Here is a 24848-nt window from a genome sequence, read left to right as displayed (position 1 = left end):
AAACACTCATATGTTTTCACCTTGCATTTTACTTGTATATAGAAGAGGGAACTACACTATAGAGACACTCATTCTGTCCAATTGTCCTATGGCTAGGGATGAAAGGAGTGGAAAAGTTACAGCTTTGGCTCAAATTTTGTTATGCGGAGAGTCACTCAATACAGGACCATTCATCACTTTGTCCACCCTGTACAAGACCCTCCATGTGCTCTGTAACCAGCGCCATGCGCAGGAATTTAAATTGGATCCCTTTTGGAGGGGCATATTCTGTGCCCCCGCGCAGCCTTGGGGCCAGAGGAGCTCTGTGAAACCTTGCCACAGCCCTGGGGCCGGAGGCACTTGCTCTTCCCACAGTGGCCCCGGGGGCCAGAGGAGCTCTCTCTCCCTGCCATGGCCCCAGGGCCAGAGGAGCTTGCTCTCTCCACCGCAGCCCCAGGGGCCAGAGAAGTTCTGTGTCCCTGCTGATTATTGGGGAGGCCCAGCTGTGCCCATGCTTGCCCCTCCTTGTACACGCCCCTGTCTGTAGCATTGGGACTGTGCAGTTTTGGCAGAGAAAGGTCGGGCTTAGGTACAGCCATTCCTCACATCATCATCCCCCTCTGAACGCATAGAAATTTCCTCATGTAAAATAATTCTGATCTTCTCATGTGGGCTCCCTCTACAGACCCTCAACTGTCCAACCCTCAAAAGTGGTTTTGGCCCAGACACGGAAAGACACTGAGACCACAGCTTCCCCTTAGCCAGGCTGTTGTGGAGGAAGTGGCGGATGGGGAAGTAGCACGGAAAATCTTCTGTGAATTCTTTCAGAGCCAGAATATTCTCCCATTTGCGAGTCAGGTGCACTACATCTCCTCTACAATCCCTATGGCTCAACCCTTTGCCACAGTGCCATGATTTGAAAGAAATTCCCTGGCCTTGATGTTGTGGAAATTTCCACCTAGCTTTTGCTCTCCTGGAAGTTTTCACATGGAATGGCATAATTTGTCTTATAGCTTGTTTCTATAAAAAAAATCCTTGGAGCTTTTGTACAGGACATGCATGGTATGGTCAACTGCAATAAACCTGTGGACTGCCAATAATTTTGTAATGGGAACATTATATTTATGCACAGAATCATCCAGTGCTTAGTACACTTTTATGGTATGCCTAATATGCTCAGTTTTTTCCATATATAACTATGCAACAATCAAGCCTTTCTCTTGAATAATTTTCACTAAGGGTATGTCTATACTACCCGCTGGATCGGTGGGCAGCGATCGATCCAGCAGGGGTCGATTTATCACATCTAGTCTAGACACAATAAATTGATCCCCGAGCACTCTCCCGTAGACTCCTGTACTCCTCCACCGCGAGAGGCGCAGGTGGAGTCAATGGGAGAGTGGCAGCAGTCGACTCACCTCAGTGAAGACACCGCGGTGAGTAGGTCTACTTCAGATATGTTATTCACGTAGCTGAAGTTGTGTAACTTAGATCGACACCTCCCCCTGCCCGCCCTCCCAGTGTAGACCAGGCCTTAGACTGCAAGTGATAAAGTACATTATATGCCTTGCCAGGTTTCTCTGGGTCCATTGCTAGGAGCAGATGCCTCCAGATACCATTTGATTCGCTACAGAAAAGCAGCTGATATAACACATTGTGAATATGCAGCTCTGCTGGTGAAAAACAGCAGCCTTCAAACTGAGGTGCAGAATAAATAAACTATTAATGTATCCTGTGGCTTACTGATGCTTTGTTTCAGTCACTGTGAAAAACAAAACAGTATTAATCTGAGGTTTTGGGAGTTTAGTTCTGTTGCTGACAGCTAAAGTGCTGATCACTAATTGTTAATTTGGCTTGGTCTAAATCAGTGGTTCTCAAACTTATTTGATCGGGTCCCCCTTCCTTATGTCTGTAGTCATTTACAGCCCCTCCCCAAGTATATATACCGCCACCCAGCTCTGAAGGCAGAGTGAAGAGCAGCGGCTGCTGGCTGGGCGCCCAGCAATGAAGGCAGCACCATGCCAGCAGTAGCACAGAAGTAAGGGTGGCAATGTGAAAAGTGATATTTGTCAATATCGCTTTTCACAGCAGACTTAGCGCCCCACTGCCACACTTACATCTGTGCTGCTGCTGCCATCCCGGGGCTGACAGTCAGAGCCCCGCCATCTCCAGGTGAGGGATTGGGGGGGAGGAGAACCTGAGCCCAGCTGGCAGGGCTCCAGCTATCATCTTTATCCCCACCTCCTGGGTGTACACAGCATGCGTCCCAGTCACGCAGGGCCGACAGCCAGAGCTCCTTAAAAAAGCACACAACTTGTGCTTCCCTTGACACATTCCCATTCTTCCCTTGGGAGGCCCACCCCATAGCTTGAGAACCGCTGGTCTAAATTGTTCTGCCAAAGAAGGGCCTTTTAAAGCATACATGCTGAATGGTGGCCGAAATTGTTTGCTTGCTCGCAGCCAAAATTATAATTTATTAACTTAATATTTCATGTTTGTATTTAGCAAGAAGAGCACAATTAATAAGAAAGCAACCTGTTAGATTCCGTGGATAGAAAACCAATCTTGTACAAAAATAATTTTATTATCAATTAAGGTACTTTCTCTAGACTTGGGGAAATGTACAGTTTGGACAAAGCGTGATATGTAGGACATGAACACAAGGTTAGGCAGGAAACTCATTTACAGCTAGATGGCTGTTCACTTACAAGTTTCTCAACTGCTGTCATCTTGATAGAAGAGCTCGCTCAAGTTTGAAGAACCGCCCCCCCCCCACAATTTGTATCCATTGCCTTCAAAGTCTTTTTCTGGCCGTTGTTATCAATTTTCCCTCTGCATCTGAGAATCAAAACTTCTTAGTGTCTAGCTTCTCAGCTGAGTTAGAATTTTGACATTACTTGCTCTGTCAGACCACGAGTTTTCTTATATTCTGGTATTTCTAATATTCAAAGGGTAGCTTGTGATACCTTTATTAATGTCCAGAAACACCGTACTCCTCTGTTCTCCCACTGAAATCAATGGAATCACTCTAGGAATGAGGTATTACTCAATGTGAGTAAGGGTATCACCATCTGGGCCAAAGATTTCTGGCTCTGGAAAACACATCCAGGACCTGAAATCAGCAATTAGTCATGCTTGTGTTATGAGCTGGTGAAAGCTTTTGTTATGTGTTGAGTTAAAACCTCACTGAGACTGGTAGGTGTGAACTCACCCTTCAGTTAACATAACTGTAAGCATAAGCCCCACCCAAGACAAAAGGGGTGGGTGGGGATGTGTGTGAAGAGAGATCTGCCAAACTTAGGTCAGACAAGAACAGATGGAGTAAGAGAGGCAGCTTGAAGGAGCAGCTAAAAGCATGAGGCTAACCCTGAAGAAACCTAGAGGAGAGATTTTTGCATCAGGGGTGCAGGCTGAAAACAGTGCTCTTGGTGCTGTGAGCAGAAGAACCTGTTTCCTACTATTTTGTGCCATCTGTGTTTAGAGACAACAGTACTTTGTACATTCTTTATAAATGAGCAAAATTGCATCAAAGAAATACCAAATTACCACCAATTTCTATGCCCCAATGGAACGCCCACCAAGCCCCAAACTTTGACTAGCCACTCAGGTCAAAAGCAGGAAACAATTACTTGTTTAATTAGCACTATTTTCACTGTAGGAATCTTTGCCACCATCTTGCTTTGGACATACAACCTTTTTTCCAAATATGCCTCCATGGTGTATTGTGTAGCATCTAGGCTGTTGGTTTACATGGTAAGTGCATCAGAACTTCCCCTTTGGGTACAGTCCCCTGCATTTTGTCCATTTTAGCTCCCTGCATTTCGAGTAATTTACAGACACTGACCTCCTGTGTCCTGAGACGATACTGAGGAGGTCAAATCAGGGTCCTCTGGCTCCTGTTACAGAAAGTGGAGGAATATTTAGGGAGTTAGATATTCATTTCCCTTCCCTCCCTCTCCCCCCTCTCCCCCCACTCTTTGGCATTATTGCACTATTGATATTGACTAGGAATTATTTTGGGGGAAGTTTTATGGCCTGTGTTATACAGGAGATCAGACTAGAAGATCACAATGGATCCATCTGGCCTTGGAATCTATTAGTCTATATACTCATGATAGTTAAGAAGCTATGGTAAAATCAAATAGCCCATTTCAAACCTCTAGGTCTCATATAATACATTTATATTTCAGTGCTGGCATCAGAGCTTCACAGGTTTTCATTGTTGCTGCTGGATAGTGGTTAGATGCACCATCATCTGATCAATTTATTTTAAGTGACCAATCACAGTAGCAGATTTTTTTTAAAAACTGTAAGCCTGAGAGGCCACTGATTACTCTTTATGCCAAAGTTAGCATGGGTCACTTGTAGCTACTTGTCATTCCTGTAATGAGCACGATATTTTGACAGTGATTGTACCCAGCTTGGCTAAAGTCTTGTTCAGTTGACCCACACATGACTCAAAAGCACAAGATAATCTATTACTTCCAATAGAAAGTGTTGCATACTCTGCCTATATATGACAATGATTCATGCTATATAAATACCTTAGACAGATAGGAAATAATTGGGAAGACCAGGTAGGTGAGGTAATATCTAACATAAGTTGGTCCAATAAAAGGTATTACCTCATCCATCTGGACTCTCTAATATCCTGGGACCAACGTGGCTACAACAACAGAAAATAATTAGTAACATGTAGCTGATTAGTTATTGGATACAGTAACATGTAACAGATTACATGTTCAGAGTCATTTTAATAATTCTGACTGGCACACACAATTTCAATTATAAAATGCGTATTGTGAAAGCAGGCATGTTGGTATTTGGGGCAGGTACCAAGCATGCAAAACAAATTGGGGCTTCTTGGCCTTTACCCAAATTACTGTATTGACAAAAGGGCAAAGAAATAATAGTAGGTAAAACATCTGCCGGAAGCTGGATTGCCAAAAAAAAAAGGTCTCAGGAGTATAAATAATCACTGTTAAGAAAGGATTTTTTTTTTAAACTGTGATCAGTTTAAGGCACAGATACCTGTTTCCATGAGAACAGGAGCAGTATCCAGAAACCAAGTCCTCAGAACTCTTGTCAATTGCACAGAGCTAACGCAGGAGGCTGCAAATACAGCACATATGGATGTTAGGACCATTCAGAAGTCAACAATGGGTTATCTTGTGTGTGTATGGGGGGGGGGGAGGGGGGAGAGACAGATTTTATTATAACATTTTAAAATCTCTTAATATTTTTGAAAGAAGAGGAAACTTTTAGTTTATGCTGGTGTTTTTAAAATAGAATGTTAACAGTTATTTATTTTAAACATATTTTAAAATGTTCATCAAGAAGTGAATTTATTCTGGAAAACTGCATCTTTTGAGTGGCTAACGACATGAGGCCAAACCTCAAGCACATGGATATTCAGGATAACTCCTCATTATCTTAGTCCTGTAGAGTTGTTCCCACAATTGATTTCCATTCACATATCTTTTCCTTCAGGATCTTCCACATGTGAGACTCTCTATCACAAACTGTTTTAGTATACGGTAGCACAAGTTTGTTGTGACTGCAGATGAGTTACATATTTTGGGTAAGTTATACATAGGGCCCTACCAAGTTCATGTCCATGAAAAACACGTCATGGAATAAGCCCTTCCCTGTGAAATCCAATGTTCCCTTGTTCCTAGACGCGCCCTAGCTCTGGCTGGGCTGGAGGGGGACAGGACTTGTCCATTCACTGCACAGCTGCTCAGGGGTGGGAAGGAGAGGAGACCAGACCCACCTCTGGGTGCCTCCCCCTGCTGCAGGACTCTCTGGAACTGGGCAGCAGCCCTGGAGGTTCCTGCAGCTGGAAGAGGCTTGTGGAGTTGAATCCAATCTTTCCTGTGCTGCTGGGAGCACCCCAGGAAAGGGGACTCCTAGTTGCTAGTCCGAGCAGGGCTGGGGCAGGATAGGACTTGCTCTTTCCCTGCAGGGCTGCTCTTGGGTAGCGCTCCGGGCTGCAGATAGCTCTGCACCCTCTCATCCCCACAGCTCTGAAGGCAGCACAGAAGTGAGGGTGGCAATCCCATGACCCCCCTACAACAGATTTGCGACCCCCCCCATCCCCTTTTGGGTCAGGACCCCCACAGTTACAACACATGAAATTTCAGATTTAAACATCTGAAAACGTGAAATGTACCAATTTCCAAACCCTATGGCTGTGAAATTGACCATAATGGACCACGAATTTGGTAGGGCCCTAGTTATACAGGAAAGTCTTTTTACATCAGGTTTCCATATAATCTGCACAAATATTACCCAGGACTTAATGTGTTTTGCAATAGAAAGCTAAGGGTTCATGTTTCTATATTGAAAAATAAGTGTCCTTAATCGATACATTATACGTTCACTATCCATTTATATAGTTCAAATGTGACCATCATCACGGCAGGTGGCTCCATTAGTTTGAAAATACAGTAAATAGCCATACCTGGGTATGCATGGGGAACTATACATGCTGCATGGGGAATTATGTGCATGTATGAGTGGGAGACCTTTAGGGAAACAGAGGAGCTGAAGAAATTAATGCTGGCGGTTCAGTGGGTGACATCCTTCATGCTGAATAAAGCCCCCAATGTTACGTAACACTGTACTCCTGGAGAAGCTGTCTTTCAGATGAGATGTAAAAGCCAGGACTGAACACTTGTGTGGTGATTTAAAAAAAATCAATTTTGGCTAAAGTAGCAATCTAACCCTAATTCCAGGGGTGGCAATTACCAGAGATATGAACAATTTTTGCATCAAAATCCCACACCAGACAAAACTCATCTGATTTAAAGTTTCATTGTGAAAGATGAACTGAGTGGCTCGCACAAACTCTACCCCAGGTTTGCAAAACTTTTAGAATATCTGGTCAGCCCTGGACTGCCTAGGAAACTCCCCCTCCCTGACCATGTCCCTTCTTTCCCCCACACAATCTCCTTTCTCCTGAAGGATCTAGGGCCCTTCTTTCACCCAGGAGTTAGCTCAACAGGTCCCTGCTCCCTAACTTCCTCTTTTATGTGTCATTTGGTCGCTTCCTGGCCTCTAGTCATTCCTGTCTCAAAGTCTTTATGAAGCACAGGGCTGATCTGCTCTCCGCAGATTAGCTGTCTCCTGGCTGCCATGGTAGAAAGGAAAACCATTCCATTCCTGATACCGCACCTGAACTCAAGCAGGGGCCTGAGACATCATACACAGCTCTACTACAAAAGTTTAGACAGTGTTTTAACAAGAACAATGAGGAGTCCGGTGGCACCTTAAAGACTAACAGATTTATTTGAGCATAAGTTTTCTTGGTGCCCAAATAAATCTGTTAGTCTTTAAGGTGCCACCGGACTCCTCATTATTTTTGTGGGTACAGACTAACATGGCTACCCCTCTGATACTTGTTTTAACAAGATTGCTTGACGCTGCAGGGTTAAATAAACCCCAAACTCCAGGCAAACTTCAATTATAAATCCTTAATATTTAATATGTAAGTCATCATGCAGTAAAATAACTGGCCAAGAACCATCACACCATGTTTCTCTCTAGATGTGGCTGTACTGTAAATATAGTACTCAGTTGTGCAGTCCTTACTCACGGGACTAGTCCTGCTGAAGTCAATGCTTTTACACATGTGAGCAAGGGATACAGGTTCAAGTTTAAAAAGCCCTTTGCAGCTTCAAGAAAGGTTCTGTATAATGTAAAATTAATATCCTTAACCCTCTTGCAGAGCAAGTTGACAATATATTGTACCCAAATGCAAAATATTCTGCTAATTGTATTAATGTTACCTCATGGCAACTTTGGAAAATATATTTTGTTAAAAAAGGAAAAATCCACAATGAAACCAGAAGCAAAAAACTCAGGCTGCAGGTAACTGGTGTGCATGTTGCTTTTGCAAAATGATCATAGGACTTGTAATTGATGCAATTTCTTGCAATAACAAAATGTTCCTGACCTTTTGCTGGTTACAAAGCAAATGTACTTTTACTATGTCAAGTAAAATCAAATATCTCTCCTTTCCACTTCCTGCTAGTTCTCAAGGATGCAGTTATATTCTATCCAGCTTAATAAGAAATTTGAACTAAGTCGATTAGATTAGAACATAATAGTTTAAGATGTTGATGGCCACCAAAATGCTCCCTCAATTTTCCTTCTTCAGTACTTTTCCTACATCTATTCGGATACAAGGAAGCAGAGAGTGAGTGAGTGAGTCAGTCAGAGAGAGGGTTTTGAGTATGGCACTAAAGAATCTAGTGGTTTTATTAAATGTAAAGTCAGGAAATAAAATGTGGGTCACAGTCATTTTCCTCTGCTGATCGGTAGGTAGTTCTTGCATTAGACACTGATGATCCCTTTCAAAACATCATGCTGCCACAGAAAGAATTCAGTATATTACTCCATAGGTTGGAGCCATAGGCAGGCAGGCTCTTGTCCTTCCTGGAAGTATTAGCTTAGCAAAGTCCCACTCTATGGTACAGAATGCAGAGGGCTGAATCCTCATCTGCAACAGAGAAGAGCTCAGCATAGCTGAGGGAAGAGGGAAGTGGCTTTAAGGCACTTTGCTGTTGTTCTGTGCACCCTAAAGCTGGCTGTGGACCAAACTACCCCCCAGTGTGTGGCCCCCCACGGGCCACTACACTGACAAATGAGGATCACCAGAGTGCAGTGTTCTCCTGCCTTGCCCTTGAAATGCCCCCAAGATGCCCATTATGCTGGAGAGGAAGGACAGGAAGGAGCTGGCTAGGGTATCTTTATGCTGGACAGCGATTCCTTAGCATGGATCTGGCAGCCTAGAGTATTTTACTTTCTTTGCAGAGATTCCAAAATTAAAGAGTTAATTTATTCATGTTTATAAAACACTTTGCGAAAGGTGCTATATGAATACAAGGTATTTTAATTTTTATATCTCATATTAGCCAATGGTGTGGTGTGCAGCTTGGGGCCCTGTGACAAGCTTTTGAGGGCCCTGAAAACCCTCGATTTTGCTCGCTAACTTATTCAGGTCACTGAATTTTAGCCAGCCTAGAAGAGGGTGCTGAGCCTTGTAGCTATCATATACCGTCATAGGTTGTTTTTACTTCTGACGTATGCAGTTAACATTACAACAAACGTTGCAGCAAAATCCAGCAGAAAAGGCTTTCACTTCTGAGTATAAAATCTTCACTTTTCCCAAGATACTAATAACTTGTAATGTGCCAGGTTTCTTGCAAGTACAGATGCTATTATCTTTCTATTCTTCTTTTTAAGATTCAGCAGCTCCAAAGCCAACTGGTAACAAAAGAAGCTTCTTTGCAAGAGATGAAGTCAGAGTTGGAAATCTACAAAGAAAATAATGCTAGACAGTCCTCTAAAATTCAGACCCTAAAAGCTCGGGTCAAGGAGCTGGAAGAAATCGCTACATCTGTAACCAGTGTAAAGTCACAGTCAGGTGCCTATATTTATACTCTCAAAAGGAAGAACCAAGAGTTAAGTGAAAGAGTCTCAGAATTAGAAAAACATCTGAGGTAAGGGTCCATGGAGGGAGGGATAGCTCAGTGGTTTGAGCATTGGCCTGCTAAACCCAAGCTTGTGAGTTCAAGCCTTGAGGAGGCCACTTAGGGATCTGGGGCAAAAATTGGTCCTGCTAGTGAAAGCAGGGGGCTGGACTTGATGACCTTTCAAAGTCTCTTCCTGTTCTAGGAGATTGGTATATCTCCAATTATTACTTTTTTTTTTTAAAGTCCCTTTCAAAAGTCAGTTTTACCAGACACCAGGTGTATTAACAATTTGACTGTAATAGCCTAATGCATGATATGCTCAAAGAAAGAAAAACATTATTGTCTCTCAATATCCAATGCACCTCTGTTACCCACCACAATGAGTATCTATGTACTGAATGAAAAGAGGGCATTTAGGAGCTATTGGGTCAGATTCTGACTTGAGTTACATAAGTATTAGTCCTGAGTAGCTACATTGAATCAGTGGAATTACTCAGGAATTACATTAATATGAGTTCAGAATTTTGCTCAAAATACTGTGTTTAAGTTATTACTTTGCTTGCTGTTTCCTTTATTTTAATTCATGTCCCTGACACCTGGGGTTCGCTAGATTAAAGAGTTTATCTAGGACTGCTTCCACAATCCCATTTGAAGTCTTAAACTTCAATCATATCCCACTCTTCAGCTGTATTGTGGGAGGGTCAAGGGCCTTGTCATAAGTGTTAAATGGGAGGGTCTGGAAGCTGGGAGAGATCTTATCCGCATAGTCCCTCCTGTCAGTCCACTATCTTACCTTGCAGTGATCCCTGGCCTCCTTCCAACCTTAAAATACATTGGGGGCCTGATTGTGCCCATATCTGGTTTGGATCCCATTGGTTGTTTGTACTCTCTGGTGTACAATGGAATCTGGAATGCTTGTAGCCCTGGAGATCTGGTTCTGATCTAGCCAGGGCCTTGTCTACATTAAGATGTTTCCCTTACGGTTACCACGGTTGCTACGACTGATTCAGCTCCACGGGTGGCAATAATAGGGGGAGTACTAAAATACGCATGATCACCACCACATCCTCTACAGCTGCTCTCAGGAGATTTAGACAACATAATGGTTAAAATGTTGGCAGCGGCCTGAAGCCCTGTCTATAGCACTTACAATTATTTTAATGAAAAGTAATTAGTGTCTTCAGTAATATATAACATATAGGACCATCACTATGACAGTCTATATTTGGGGGTGTTCCTCTATCACTGATACTCAGGCTGCTCTTTAGTTAGTGAAATTATTTTTTAAAATGTATCTCCCTTGATAAAGACGGTGGGTTGAAATCACGGGGGGGAAATGTTTTCCTAACTTGAACCTGCTTTGCTCAGCCAGAGAATCCAAAATATACTCAGAGATATGTGAGCCCTCAAGCTCCGTGACATTTGCTTATCCCTAGCCATTGCTTTTAACCGTGAGATTTTGGTTTGTGGAATGTTAATATGTTTTATACAGGATGCTTCTGGTGAGGAGAGAAAAAGCAGAGCAAAAAGCAGCCAGCTTGGAGAAGAAGTTGGCAGAGGTCACAGACAAGTTATCCTCTTCCATGAATATAGATATCAAAGGACAAGAAGATCCTTTGGGATTTTTAGTAATAAAGGTAAGAGTACTCTACTCTTCATTTATTTACAGAGATTATGGGGATTGTTGCAGTGACCTGCTCTGACAGTTTCTATTGTAAGTTAAATTTTGACTGCCCTGCTTTTCTGAGCACTCTGAAGAATGAAGCTACTGCCTAACATTTTCAATGGTTAGTCTCTGGCCAAGTGAGCCTTTTTTTTTTAAAGGAAGTTTTTTTGTCCCAGGTCAAATCCAAAACTTTCCAACTCTCACACAACAGTGTAAATCTCGTGAGAACAGGGGTGTTTGTGGAATTTCTGTCATGTTTAGCACCTCACTATCAGATGGCTACTCAAGTATCTGAAGTGCAGCATCTTCCCTCTTGCCCCAGCCACACTATTGGAAGTGGTATAGGCAACAGTGGAATCTGCACCCACGGCACACTTCCCACGGAATACTACTCTCAGCATCAGCAGCTCCACTAAGTGAAACAAACAGCATCTCCTCCACAGGCCTGGAGCCCCCACTGTTTCCCTCTGATCATATCCATGGAGATGGAGTTTGGCTGAGAGACGTATTGTGGAAGGGGTGTCTCCCGCAGGTACTCCAGTGTGCTGAAAACAAAGGACTCCAAAAAGATGTGCCATCCCACCTGCAGCCCTTGGCATATTGGAGGAGGGGAATGACAGGATCACCATTTTGCTCCAGCGATCTCCAACTGGTGGAGATCCCTTGGGAGTCACAGCCAGCTGATGTACATTAGAGCAACCAAAGCCCTCTCAGATGCAATACTACTACTTGCAGGATTTGCAGTGCATTACTTGTCCATGAGACTGCATGCCTGGTTGGGGACCCCACAGGTACATTAATAAGCAGAAGGGATGGAGTAAGTAAAGAAACGAGGCTGCTAAACTTTTCTATTGAATGAAATTCATGTTCCAACAGCACATTTTAAATTTGTCTCTCTTCAATATTGGTTTTTAGTCCCCGGTTAAAAGCATAACAATGGCCTCAAATGTTGAAGCTGTGTCTGTAGATGGTTTGCTTTTATTATGCAGTTTCCAACACTCTTGAAGGAACATTCACTAGAAAAGACAAGAATTACACTTCTTGAAAAAGCCTTGGCCACTCAAGAAATGGAGCTTAAAGCTAGTAGGGAAACAATAGTGAATCTTGTTTCAGAAATGAAAAAGGAGCAAAGAACAGCAGCTGGCCACACTGAACAACTGGCAATACTAAAGAAGGTAAGGGCAATACTTCCCATTTATCTCTTTTACCAACTATCAGTGATACAGTATAGTGGATAAGGGCCAGATTGCCTGGTCATCCAAGGGAAAGCAAGATGCTCCCTTATTCCTTTGCATTGGCTGCCTGTGTTGTGAGTAACAGTGCAGAGAGCGGAGTAGAGCAGCTTCTGCAGGGCTGCTATATGCCTCCACTGTTCCAGCTAGTATAGCCATGCAGGTGTGCTGGGGGAAGTACCTTGCACCAGTTGTTGACCTTGTGCAGAGTAGTTTCCATGTTGAGCAAGGTGGAAGGCAGATTGTGACTCTCATGGTGTAAACAGACTCTTTGGTGTTGGGCCTTACTACAGAGGCTGACCCATTTTAATATGGGGCCTAATAGATGACTCAGAGGGGGTCCCAAAGCAGACACCACAATGACCAGGGCAGTGATTGTGCACCATGCAGGTGTGAGGCTCAAGTAAAAAATTCTAGTGGCGGCCTGACAAAAGGTAGTGAAATATCAAGATTTAAAGACACTCCTTTTCCTATTTTTGGGGTGAACAACTTAGGATAAAAGGTATGACTTTTTCGCATTATTGGCAGGATTGAAATATTTCGTTTGCACAACTGTACCTGGCAAAATTGTGCCATCACAATAAGAAAACAATAACCCTCTTTGAATGCTTTAGCAGCACAGATATTATTTAAAGAGGTTGAAAAACCTATCCTGGATCCTTGTCTGAATGAAACAGGAGCCCCTCCAAAGAGGCCATGCTGACAGATTGAGAAATATTGTGTTACTGTAATTTTCCTGTCTTTAGGAGAAGGATGAGGCTGTATTGACCAAGAAGACCTTTGAAAGGAATAACACCATTCTCTTAGAAAGATTGAAAGACAAGCAAATAGCTTGGGATAACTGTTGCCAAGAACTGCTCCATAAAGAGAAAAAATTCACTGAGTTAGATAGAGCTCTGCATGCCTCCATATATGAGACTAAAACTACACAGACCCTATATCAAACCTTCATCAGTCAACTGGCTACACTTCTGAGCAACACCTTCATAACTGTGGCTGGGACAGAGGAAGCTATTAAAGAAAGGATACAAGAAATCTGTGGCAGTGAACATTCTTGGAAATCTGTGAGTACAGTACTATCAAACCTAGCATTTATGACTGCCATTTTGGTAAATCTGTTCTGAGACCTGTGCTGTTCAACATAGTCATAAATGATCTGAAAAAGGGGGTAAACAGTGAGGTGGCAAAGTTTGCAGGCAATACAAAATCATTTAAGATTTTTAATTCCAAAGCTGACTGCAAAGAGTTACAAAGGGGTCTCACAAAACTGGGTGACTGGGCAGCAAAATGGCAGATGAAATTCAGTGTTGATAAGTACAAAGTAATGCACATTGGAAAACATAAGCCGAAGTACACGTACAAAATGAAGGGATCTAAATTAGCTGTTATTACTTAAGAAAAAATCTTGGCATCATCATGAATCATTCTCTGAAAACATACACTCAATGTGCAGCAGCAGTCAAAAAAGCTAACAGAATGTTAGGCACCATTAAGGAAAGGATAGATAAAACAGATATCATAATGCCACTCTATAAATCCATGGTACGCTGATACCTTGAATACTGTGTGCAGTTTTGGTCACCCTACCCTCCCAACCCTCCCAAAATATTAGAATTTGAAAACGAACAGAGAAGGACAACAAAAATTATTATGGGTATGGAACAGCTTCCATATGAGGAGAGATTGAAAAGACTGGGACTATTCATTTTAGAAAAGAGATGACTAAGTGGGGATATGATAGAAGTCTATAAAATCATGAATGGTGTGGAGAAAGTGAATAGGGAAGTGTTATTTACCCCTTCTCATAATACAAGAACCAAGGGTCACACAATGAAATTAATAGGCAGCAGGTTTAAAACAAACACAAGGAAGTAGTTCTTCACACAATGCACGGTCGACTTGTGAAATACATTGCCAATGGATGTTGTGAAAACCTAAAGTATAACTGGGTTAAAAAAAGAGTTAGATAAGTTCATGGAGGATAGGTCCATCAATGGCTATTAGCCAAGATGATCAGGGATGTAACCCCATGCTCTGGGTGTCCCATAACCTCTGATTGACAGAAGCTGGGACTGGATGACAGGAGATGGATCACTTGATAATTGCTCTGTTCTGCTCATTCCCTCTGAAGCATCTGGCATCGGTTATTGTTGGAAGACGGGATACTGGGTTAGCTGGACCATTGGTTTGACCCAGTACAGCCATTCTTATGGTCTTATTTTATTTTGTGAATAAAAACAATGGGACAAATTCATCCCTACTGAAACTTGGCTGACTTTAGTGGGATGACAGCAGGGATGGATTTGTCGTATTATTACAACAAAACAATAGTATAAAGAAATATACTTATATTACTTATATTTTAGGAACAGTTCAAGAAAGCAAACAAATGGATTTAATTATGTGAAACTGAAGGCTGAGAGGTAACATAGTGTTTCAACAATTTTTTACAGCTAGAACAAAATGTTTACCTGTACACTAATTCTGATTCCCACAAATAGTGAGTTGAAGACTTGTAGAATGCAGAAAACCCCATTTAAATTTTTGGAAAAGGAGAGAAGGTCTCATTTTAAAAGCATTCTCTCTTCCACCATATGGTCACTGCAGGAAGACAGCAAGTTGTACAATTCCTACATACACCAAAGTGAAATTGTCTTCTTTTGTGCTCAGTGAGGGGTGAAAATCTATAGCCTTTGTTTTCAGGAGGTCAGACTAGATTGTCATAATGGTCTTAAAAATCTGTTAGCTCATTTTTTTCCTATGTTGGAGCTTTGCTCAGTGTTTGTGGGTGGAAGAAGGAAATCAGGGAGACAGTTATGAAATGAAGCATAACTCCTATAGCTTCTGTAGAGTTACTCCAGATTTACGCTAGTATAGCAGAGGGTAAATTTGGCCCATTGTGTCTCTTTACTACTAGAACTTATTTTTAGGCCAGAGCTAACTAAAAATAATGCACGTTAGCAGAAATGCAAGAATTAATTTTATACAAATAGCTTAGCAACACTAACAGTATTATATGCATAAATAAGAATCAAAAGAAAACAACCTTTGGCAATATAAACTCACCCTTACTGAAGCAACAAAGAATCATATGACCTTGCTTTAAATTACAGATGAATTAATATTTTTATTTTGTGACTAATCCTATAACGACAATGGGCCAGTTTCATTCCTAGTGAAACTTCACTGACTTTAGTTTAATCTGTAGATCACAGATGTACTGAATTTGAAAAGTCAGTCTTAAAACAGCTTGAAGCACTTACCTGTTAACACTTTGGTGTGCTGATACAGCCACTTCGGTCTCCCACTTACAACATGTACTGAGTATTGAGACGGGGGATTGTCTCACTCATTGTGGCATTGAATAAGATGAGAAAATAATGAACTGCCAATGCTATATCTGATCAGGGAGAAGATCCATCCATTTCTAAATTAAGAGAAATTATTGGAAGAACATTTGCAGTAATAGTTTTAAATATACATTGTAAAAGAAAGGTAAATGAATAATTTTGTAAATAAATATCAATGAAACTGTCAGTAAATGTAATGATATATTTAGCAACATGTTTGTCATTAGGTCTGTAATATTTAGTCTCTTCCTCAAAAATTTCAAACTAGAAACAAACTCTTAGCCAAGATTCTTCTGTAAAATTGTAAAGTAAAATACTCTCTAATATGAATTAGAATAGCATCTGCTGTCACACTATGTAGCTAAATATTATAAGATTTTGTTCATACATCATGGCATAAGCAACTGGTTTCAAGAAAGATATTCAGTGTACTATTGCTCTATGGCATAATGTTTACTCCTGGGGGAATTGTGCATCACTGTGCATCTGCAGAATTCATGGCCCCCGCAGATTTCTTTGCTTACCTGCAGAAAAATGACTTCTGATGGGGAAGCAAAGGGAAGCCGCAGGAGCGGTCATGTGTCCACTCCCTGGCAGTGCAGACTGGTCAGTTTGCGTACCCAGAGCAGCCAGTAGAGACATAAATCACTGCCTGGGGGGACACTTGGTAGTCATTGGTGTGTGAGAGAGAGACACTCTGTCTCTCTCACTTGCTATTGCAGCACACGTCATGGTGGGGCAGAGTTTTGGGGTATTTCTGAAGAGGTAGGCATGGGTCAGGTCCTGTTCCCTCAGGCAGAGGAGAATGTAGCAGCCTGCCTGCTTAGTGAATTGTTCCTATTGTTCTTAGTGAATTCCCCCAGGAGTATAAAACAGTGTAAAAATTTTAAGGCTCCTTTACATTGGCAGAGTGGTGTAAAGGAGACTTATTGTAAAGGACAGTGTGGCCTTATAAAGGCTTATGGTGTTTTAGTGATTAGAACTGGTCTAAATTTTTGGACTGAAAAAAATGTATCAAAATTTGCTCCATGAACTGTTTACAACTGACCTTTTTGGAGATAGTCAGTAGCCAGTATAAACTGTGAGTTTGAGTCCCCAGCCCCCACTTGCTCTTCAGTTGTCTATGATGTAATACTGAGCATATGGCTGCATATATTTTTTGACTAATAATTAGAAGTAAAGGGTCAGTACTAGCTACATTATTGTTAGACAGAGGGGTTTGGTGATTTCCTCCAATGCTCCCCACTCCCATTCTCCATCCATTGTATTGTAGTTTAAATTACCAAATAATTGAAACTAGCTGGATTTTATTGCATTATTTTGACAAAAAATATGCAGAATTTTAAAATATTGTGCACAGATTTTTTTTTTGGTGCAGAATTTTTAATTTTTTTACCCCCAGGAGTAAATGTTGCACAATTGGCCTGAAGCATTATGGAGGATTTCATCTCCTCAAATACATCAGACATTGGCTATTGCTGGAGGCAGGATACTACACTAGATAGATTATTGATCCTTTCCAATATGGCAGTCCAATGTTCTTAAACTAACTTGGATTGTAATCCTCTGGGACAAAATAGCATTGGCTTTATTATGATGTTTGTGACTATATATAGTCCAAATTTTGCACTGTGCTGCATGGGTGCATTAGGAGAGGTAACCTCTTTCTTCAAGTTCTTTAGCAGGGCGGCATTCCTACCTAGCCCACAATAGAGGGCTTGGGAAGGAGATGGACTCCTATGATGAAACATGTCCCAAAACGGTGCATAATTGGCAGACTAGGGGCTATGGACCGTGCCTCAGCAGTCAGTGAACATTCTGCCATTGGAAGCATGCAGTAGCCTTGGATATACATTGGTCCTTTTCAAAAGAGCAGCCTGCATTCTGGAATGTTGCATAGGATGGCTGAGCACACACTGGGAAGGAGAGGAATTATTTCAGCTCAGTGCTAATGTGGACACGAGGACAAACGGATACAAATTGTCAGTCAGGAAATTTAGGCTTGAAATTAGACGAAGGTTTCTAACCATCAGAGGAGTGCAATTCTGGAACAGCCTAACGAGGGAAACAGTGGGGGGGCAAAGGACCTCCATGACTTTAAGTTTAAGCTGGATAAGTTTATGGAGGAGATGGTATGATAGGATAACGGGCTTAGTCAATAGGTCAATTAAGTGCCACACTGGTAACTAGTACAATGGGTCAATGATAGGATATTGTTAGCCTTTTTCCAGAGGGTATGGCTGGAGAGTCTTGCCCGCATGCTCGGGGTTCAGCTGACCGCCATATTTGGGGTCGGGAAGGAATTTTCCTCCAGGGTAGATTGGCAGTGGCCCTGGAGATTTTTCGCCTTCCTCCGAAGCATGGGGCAGGGGTCGCTTGCTTAAGGAGTGGGTGGATCGGCTTATGTGGCCTGCATCTTGCAGGAGGTCAGACTAGATGATCATAATGGTCCCTTCTGATCTTGAATTCTATGATTCTATGATTCTGGTTACCCTCACAGTGCTGGCAGGGATTTGGCCCTAAGAAGAGTAGTTCTGAAACTCTCTTGAAGGTGGATGTATCAGAACATAAGGATGCCAGGAAGTAACGAGTATGTCAAAGTGCTAAATTGCTATCTTTTACCCACAGAAAACTGATGAGCTGCAGCAGAAAATTCTGTCACTAATCAATCAGCTAGAGAAGCAGCGTGATCTATATCATGAGGCTCTGAGTAAATCCTATAAAGCTGAAGAAGTGCTTCAAAAACAAAAGGGATCCCTAAAGCGCGTGGAAAAAAAGCTTGCTGCAGAAGATTTGCTCTTAGAGAAATTTATCTCCGAAAGGAAGAAAGTAAGGAGACTTCTTTATAGTTCACACCGATTTCTCGCAATAGAAACACTGACACTGCAGAGTCAAACTGCATTTAGCCCTGATTGGGCAGAGGAACTGGGTAGAAAGCAGGGAGGGCCCAGTCTTTCAAGGTGTTGACACAGCCCTCAACTTTCATTGACTTTCATTGGCACTGAGGGTGCTCAGCACTTTGCAGGAGGCACTCACAGGTTCTGCAAGGACAGACTCCAGGGAAAAGGCCCAGTGTGTAAATGTATTGGCAGATTTCCAGTGCTAGTAGCCAGTGAGGGATTAGGGTCATGTGAGAGATACAAACAATTTACATTTCTTATCTTACAACTGTACATAATTTCTTTTCTTTTTACCTTCCATGTTATCCCATTCTCTTCTTCACTCTCTTCCTCTCCTCATCGTTCTCCTTTTTACATTCTCTTCTCTTCCAGTCTGTCCCCTTACCATTTGCTCTCATGCTTTCTCAGATGGATCTCTACATTTTCCTCCTCCTCCATCATGTCTCTTTTCTTCCCATCATCCCTGCATAGCTCCTTCCCTTCCCCAGCTTTCCAATGTTGTGGGTGGCAGCACCCACTGTCTTGAAGTGGTTTCCATTATATGCAGGGTTTACTATTTTGTTCCATGGCTTTCAGCACCCCCACTCTAAAAATCGTTCCAATGCCATTGCAACCAGGCAGTGTTTGTATGGGAGGTCTGCCATGGGGGAAAGGGAGGCAAACAGCACAACCTCCCCGCTTTTCACTGGTTTCAGGGCCTTCTATTCTTTCTCCCCCTTTTTGCTCCTCCTGCTGCTAGGCAGCATCTAGCTTATAATACATCTAGGCAGATGACTCTCTAACCTGCTTTAACTGATTGTGACTAACAAACACTCCCATAATGCGCCAGCTGAATAAGTATGGGGAGAAACTTAAAAATTGTAGCAGTAGGTATGTCATTTGTATTATGAGTTTCAAAGCACTGGAATACAATTTAAAGAGTCTTTATGTATTATAGCAGGGCACACTTTGCTCCTGGTCCTGGTCTAGCACTACAGATGCTGTTCAGACTTCACTGGTTAGGTATTCACGCTGTGCAGTTTATTTAAGTTCCCTCCATCAATATCTTTACAGTTCATGCAACAATACTACTTAAAACATCCCTTGTACCATCAGCCCTTTCACCCAGAGCCCGAGAGGAGAAGTCTCCCTTCCTTGTGTGCTCTCTAGGGCCTAGGTCAGTATATCTATATTGCTCAGGGGTACCACTGAATTAGGCAGTTAAACTGACCTAACCCCTGGTGAAGACAGCACCTAGCTACTGCCTCTCAGGGAGGTGGATTACCTACACCAACAGGAGAACCCTTCCTGTCAGCATAGGTAGCATCTTCACTGAAGCACTGCATTGGTGCCACAGTAGCAGTTTATGTGTAGACAAGCCCTAAGTCTGAGCTCAGGCAACCCTGCTCCTCTCTTCCTGCACTTCCTTCCTGTGCCTTTTTATCAGCACTCAGCCGATGGGCTAATGAATCCTTAGTGCAGGAGCCTGCCAGCCTGATTAGATAGTTCAATCAGACCTCTCTCGGGAACCAATTAGTGCCAGAGTGATCAGAGTTCTGGCTCACTTCTAGCTCCCAGCACTCTGTCACATGGATATTTTTATACTTATACAGAAAAATGTATAAACGTCTTTGTAGAAAATGTATTTCAGATAACAAGGATGTGAAGTAATAAAAGGGGGGGAAAACAAGTCAAAAGAAACTAAAAAGAAAATTACTCTTAAATGACCTATTTGTAACCTTGACTAGAATCATGATAAAGTTTGTTTAATACATTTTACTCACTTGCTTCTTATGCAGCACATGGAGTTTCTACAAGAGCTGACAGAGAAGCTACAGATTAATCAGGTTAGCTCACCAGAAAGTCTGCACTGCCAATATGAAATGCTCTTGAACAAAGCAGAACAGCTCAGTAAACTGGATATGGAATATCTTCTTGAGAACAAGAACTGCATCTTTAATTTGCAGAAGAAGGTCAGTGTAAATTCTCATTTTCACATTTTAAAGACCATTTCTCTTCTTGAGAATGGCTGATCAATATTACTAAGCTACATTAGTCTTGTAGTAATGTCTGCACTTCTATCATAAACCACTGTAGGAACTGGATGAATGACAATGTCCACTGAAAAATACATAGATAAGTGGATTCTCATTCAAATGCCTATTAAGCTTAATCAAAAATAGAAAATACATTCTTCTTCCAATTGAAGTGTAAATCTTGGTAACTGATACAGAATTTGTTATTTTCACCTGAAAATGTCAAAGATAGCATATTTCAAATCACTTTATGATTTTAATACTTGGTTATAAATAGGAATTCTGGGCAAGTTTTGCACCTAATGAATGTTTGTTCCCTGATGTCTGATATTAATGTATATACTTACTAAATAAAACTGCTCACACAAACTGAATAATCAATCCAAGGTAACATTTTTCATGTGGTTTAACACTTCAACCCCAGAAAACACTTTGGGTTAAATTCAGGGACAAGCACTCAGCCCAAGTAATGTGTACTTTTTTGGAGAGAGAAGGAAGGAAGAGGAATTCCGTAGATGAAGTAGCTCTTTGTGGTACAACATACCCTGGCTGCAGGGATGTGTAAAAAGGAGAGGAACTGAAGATATGTGCAGTGATGGGTCGTTCCCAATCTTTCCTCCTCTTCAGCCCACTCCTCTCTGGTCCTCTGCTTTAAAGGGTGCCTCCACAGAGTTGGACTCCATGCCACACAGAGTTATGCAATACACAGGACAAGTCGTGGTTGTAATGTTTCAGGATTCGGTCTTCTTCAGGTAGGAGATGGGATGAAACAAGAATAATATTTTTAAAGGCTACAGCCAACAATGTTCACATACATATTTAGGAGTTCTTCTGAAGCAAATACTGGATGAAAAACTCTGGTCGGCACTGTTTAAAATAGGGTTTATCCTTGGCAGTCATGATAAAGTGCAGTGGGTGAACATGTTAAGTGCATCACACACAGATGTTTTATGATTTTTTTTTCTGGTAAGTTTTATCAAACAAAGCTGGGTCTTTTCCCTGCTTCACAAGTGAAGAGGGAGGGTCTGTGATTTAGAAAAAAACTACTATTAGAATACTGGAAATATTCAATGCTTAAAGAATCTTAAGTATCAGAGGGGTAGCCGTGTTAGTCTGGATCTGTAAAAGCAGCAAAAAGTCTTGTGGCACCTTATAGACTAACAGACGTTTTGGAGCATGAGCTTTCGTGGGTGAATACCCACTTCGTCGGTGGGTATTCACCCATGAAAGCTCATGATCCAAAACGTCTGTTAGTCTATAAGGTGCCACAAGACTCTTTGCTGCTTTTAAAGAATCTTAATAGACTTCCCGAACATCAGCTAAAGCATTAAAAGTCAGCCTGTTAAAATGATAAACCTAATACATGCACGAAAGACTTCCCGAAAAGCAATATACATGCTTAAAAGCAACTGTGGCGTAGACAAATCAGGTACTATGTCATCCTGACCTCTCACTCAAAGCTACTCACCAGGGTATTTTTGTTTTAGGTAAGAAGAAATGTCAAACGTTAACAGCAGGAATTCAAATCTTTCATAGCATATCCTGTATAAAAAAACCCCACCCCCTCTTAATGCAGGTAAATTCTCAAAGGGAAAAAATCAAAATGAAGAATTGGCAGATAGAACAACTGACAGAGAAGATCAAACAGTTTGAAAAAGGAAAAGAGCAACAGGTCTGCTTGAATGCTGGTCAGGATCCACAGAGCCTGAAAGCCCAGACAGAAACTGAGAAACTTCAAGAACAGCTTAGTGAAATGAAAATGTCAAATCAAACTCTCCGGGCAAAATTTGTGAGTGTAAATGATCTCAAAGTAAGTACAGCAATCTGTAAAATCAGATGAGAAATGACTGCTAATTAAATTCTGGGAATTCAGCCTTTTCTCTTCTATTTCTAACGTAATTAGTCTTTTAGGCCATAGCTTTTTAAAAAACATTTTTTTGCAGAACAAAACCATAGAAGAACTCAGTAAATCTTTGGAAAAAGTTGAAAAGATTAAGGAGAAAGCAGCTAGAAAGGTGGTCAGTTTGAAAACAGAACTAGACTACACAGAACATGAGGCAAGGAAGGAGAAAGAGAGGGCCCATCATATGTTGGAAGCAGTCACTAATGAGCTCCACATAGCAAAAAGAGCACTTGAAGAAGTAGCAAGAAGAGAAAAACAGGTACTTTCCTCCCATTGCTATTAAAGCAAATCATTAATGTCTTTTTAGCAACTCTTAAAAAGCTGATTAAATAGTTTTTAGTGCCTCTGGCCCATGTTAGTTGCAACTCAGTTCACACAGTGATAGCTTAAGGAGTTTAAGAGACTTATTCAACAACTTGAAAAAAAGATTTTTATCCCAAAGATGATATGAACTGTGTTGCAGAAGAAAAGAGGAATATCACAAGCACCATATTATTCCCTAAAAAGGTAATTAGAAGTTATCTTATCCAGATTTTTTAAAAGAGAGGGGGAAAGGAAAACAATTCTAGGGCTTTTATTAAAAATTTGTCTAGGTGTAGATTTTTTTTACCCTAAAACTGATTCTAGCAAAATTCTTATCACATCCACTTCCTTATTACAATTATTGTGTGAAAGTAAGTGATATTTTTTTGCTTTTCTTCTTGTGATTCTTTGTAGCTTGTTGACTTTAGAGAAGCCATTACGAAGATTATGAGATTTCCCATAAATACATTGGCTATATCAGACAAGGAGATCATCAGACAACTAAAGCAACTTATACAAGCCTATGAAATTTCTAAAGTTACTTCTAACAGTGAATCCAAACTTTCATGTGGTTTTACAACTGGATTTGAGAATCAGTAATGTGTATTTTGCTTCTTCTCAACACAACCTAGATTTTAGTGAGGATTTCTAGATTTCTGTAATATCATAGCTATCATAATCTAGTGATTAGCACACAGGATTGGAAGTCTGGATTATATTCCTGGTTCTGTCACTTAATTGCAATGATACCTTGGGCACTCTCTGGCTCAGGTTCCCTAGACAATACTTATCTGCCATAAAGTTGTGTTCTGAGCCTTAATTATTTGTTTAATGCTTTGAAATCCGTGGACGAAAGACATCATATAAGGATAAAGTATCATTATATTAACTTTGCCAAATCATCAAACAATTTTGAAGAGTACCACCTACTAAATAATTTAAATGTATTGTTTCCACCATGATCTATAGTACTTAATAAAAAAAAGGCATGCACTATATCAGGGGTCGGCAACCTTTCAGAAGTGGTATGTCAAGTCTTCATTTATTCACTCTAATTTAAGGTTTTACGTGCCAGTAATACATTTTTAGGTCTCTCTCTCTATAATATATAATTAAACTATTGTTGTATGTAAAGTAAATAAGATTTTTAAAATGTTTAAGAAGCTTCATTTAAAATTAAAATGCAGATCTTATCAGTTTAGTGTGATCCTTGCCCTTGCTTTTCCTTGCTGAGTTTTCCAATGTCTGGCGCACATTTGGATACTTTAAGCTGCACACAGCCTTCTGAGTGATCAGTTGTTAACCGGCTCAGAGAGGGACAGAGGACAGATTTCATGTGTAAAATACCTGTTCACACAGGTATGTGGTTCCAAATGCTGAAAGCATTGCAAACACAATTTTCTTCAAACAGTTAAATTTCACTGGCAGGGACGTCCAGCGGATCAGAACAGAGGCCCCATGATCTCTCTCGATAGCTTTAAGTGAACTCTGCAGATCTCCACATGTTGATGCCCACAATTCTGAGCTTTTTAACTGAATGAGCCGCATTTCAAAATCTTCAACACCCATCCACTGAAATACAGACAAATCCAAGTCACTTTCATTGAACTTTTCAGGTTTAATTAGAAAAGGAAGCATTGGGCCAAATCGCTGGAAATCTTGAAATCTGTCAGAAAATTCTGATTCCACTTCTTGCATGTACATTCCAATCTCATCAACACTGACAGTGCAATGTGTCGATAGCTCTTTTATGTATTGTAAGTAGCGGAAAGTTGAAGTTTGAATATCCTGAGAAGAAACAGCTAGTTTTACAACAAATGCCTTCCAGGTTTCATAAAGATCCAGAACCGTTTGCCGTACACCCTGGAGATGGAGATTGACTTTGTTTAGGTGAGCGGTGATGTCAGTTAGAAACATGAGCTTACACAGCCATTTGTCATCATCCAGTTCGGGGTAGTTTTGTCCTTTTTCCGACAAAAAGGCCTTGATTGCATCAAAACAGTTTACAAATTGCACCAAAA

General features: G+C 41.2%; 2 protein-coding genes across 5 annotated transcripts in view; one reads left to right on the top strand and one right to left on the bottom strand.

The window, feature by feature from the left end:
• The window catches only part of MTHFD1 (methylenetetrahydrofolate dehydrogenase, cyclohydrolase and formyltetrahydrofolate synthetase 1), a 105073-nt gene extending 94738 nt beyond the window's left edge, over window positions 1–10335 (bottom strand). Inside the window, exons 1-2 of the mRNA XM_045013621.1 lie at window positions 10252–10335; window positions 3824–3875 (exon numbers count right to left, since the gene is read on the bottom strand). The gene's annotated coding sequence lies outside the window, so the exon portion shown is untranslated. The remainder of the gene's footprint in view (window positions 1–3823; window positions 3876–10251) is intronic.
• A 79-nt stretch (window positions 10336–10414) lies between these two features.
• LOC123370168 (coiled-coil domain-containing protein 170-like) lies at window positions 10415–23778 on the top strand. 4 transcript variants are annotated; one of them, XM_045016446.1, is made up of 9 exons: window positions 10415–10490; window positions 10951–11095; window positions 12114–12299; window positions 13103–13420; window positions 18335–18535; window positions 20385–20558; window positions 22198–22431; window positions 22565–22783; window positions 23242–23774. In XM_045016446.1, the coding sequence occupies exons 2-9, from the start codon at window positions 10952–10954 to the stop codon at window positions 23425–23427; spliced, it is 1662 nt and encodes a 553-aa protein (XP_044872381.1). In that variant the 5' UTR covers window positions 10415–10490; window position 10951; the 3' UTR covers window positions 23428–23774. The 4 variants fall into 4 exon arrangements, with proteins under 4 accessions (XP_044872381.1, XP_044872380.1, XP_044872383.1 ...); XM_045016445.1 differs by having other exon boundaries at window positions 10489–10625; XM_045016447.1 differs by lacking the exon at window positions 10415–10490 and adding an exon at window positions 10652–10770.
• Window positions 23779–24848: the final 1070 nt, after the last annotated feature.

Source organism: Mauremys mutica, chromosome 4, assembly GCF_020497125.1.
Source record: "Mauremys mutica isolate MM-2020 ecotype Southern chromosome 4, ASM2049712v1, whole genome shotgun sequence".
In the NCBI taxonomy this organism is placed as follows: Eukaryota; Metazoa; Chordata; order Testudines; family Geoemydidae; genus Mauremys; species Mauremys mutica.
Note: the sequence above shows the minus strand (reverse complement) of the source record. Positions and strands in the feature narration are given on the sequence as shown.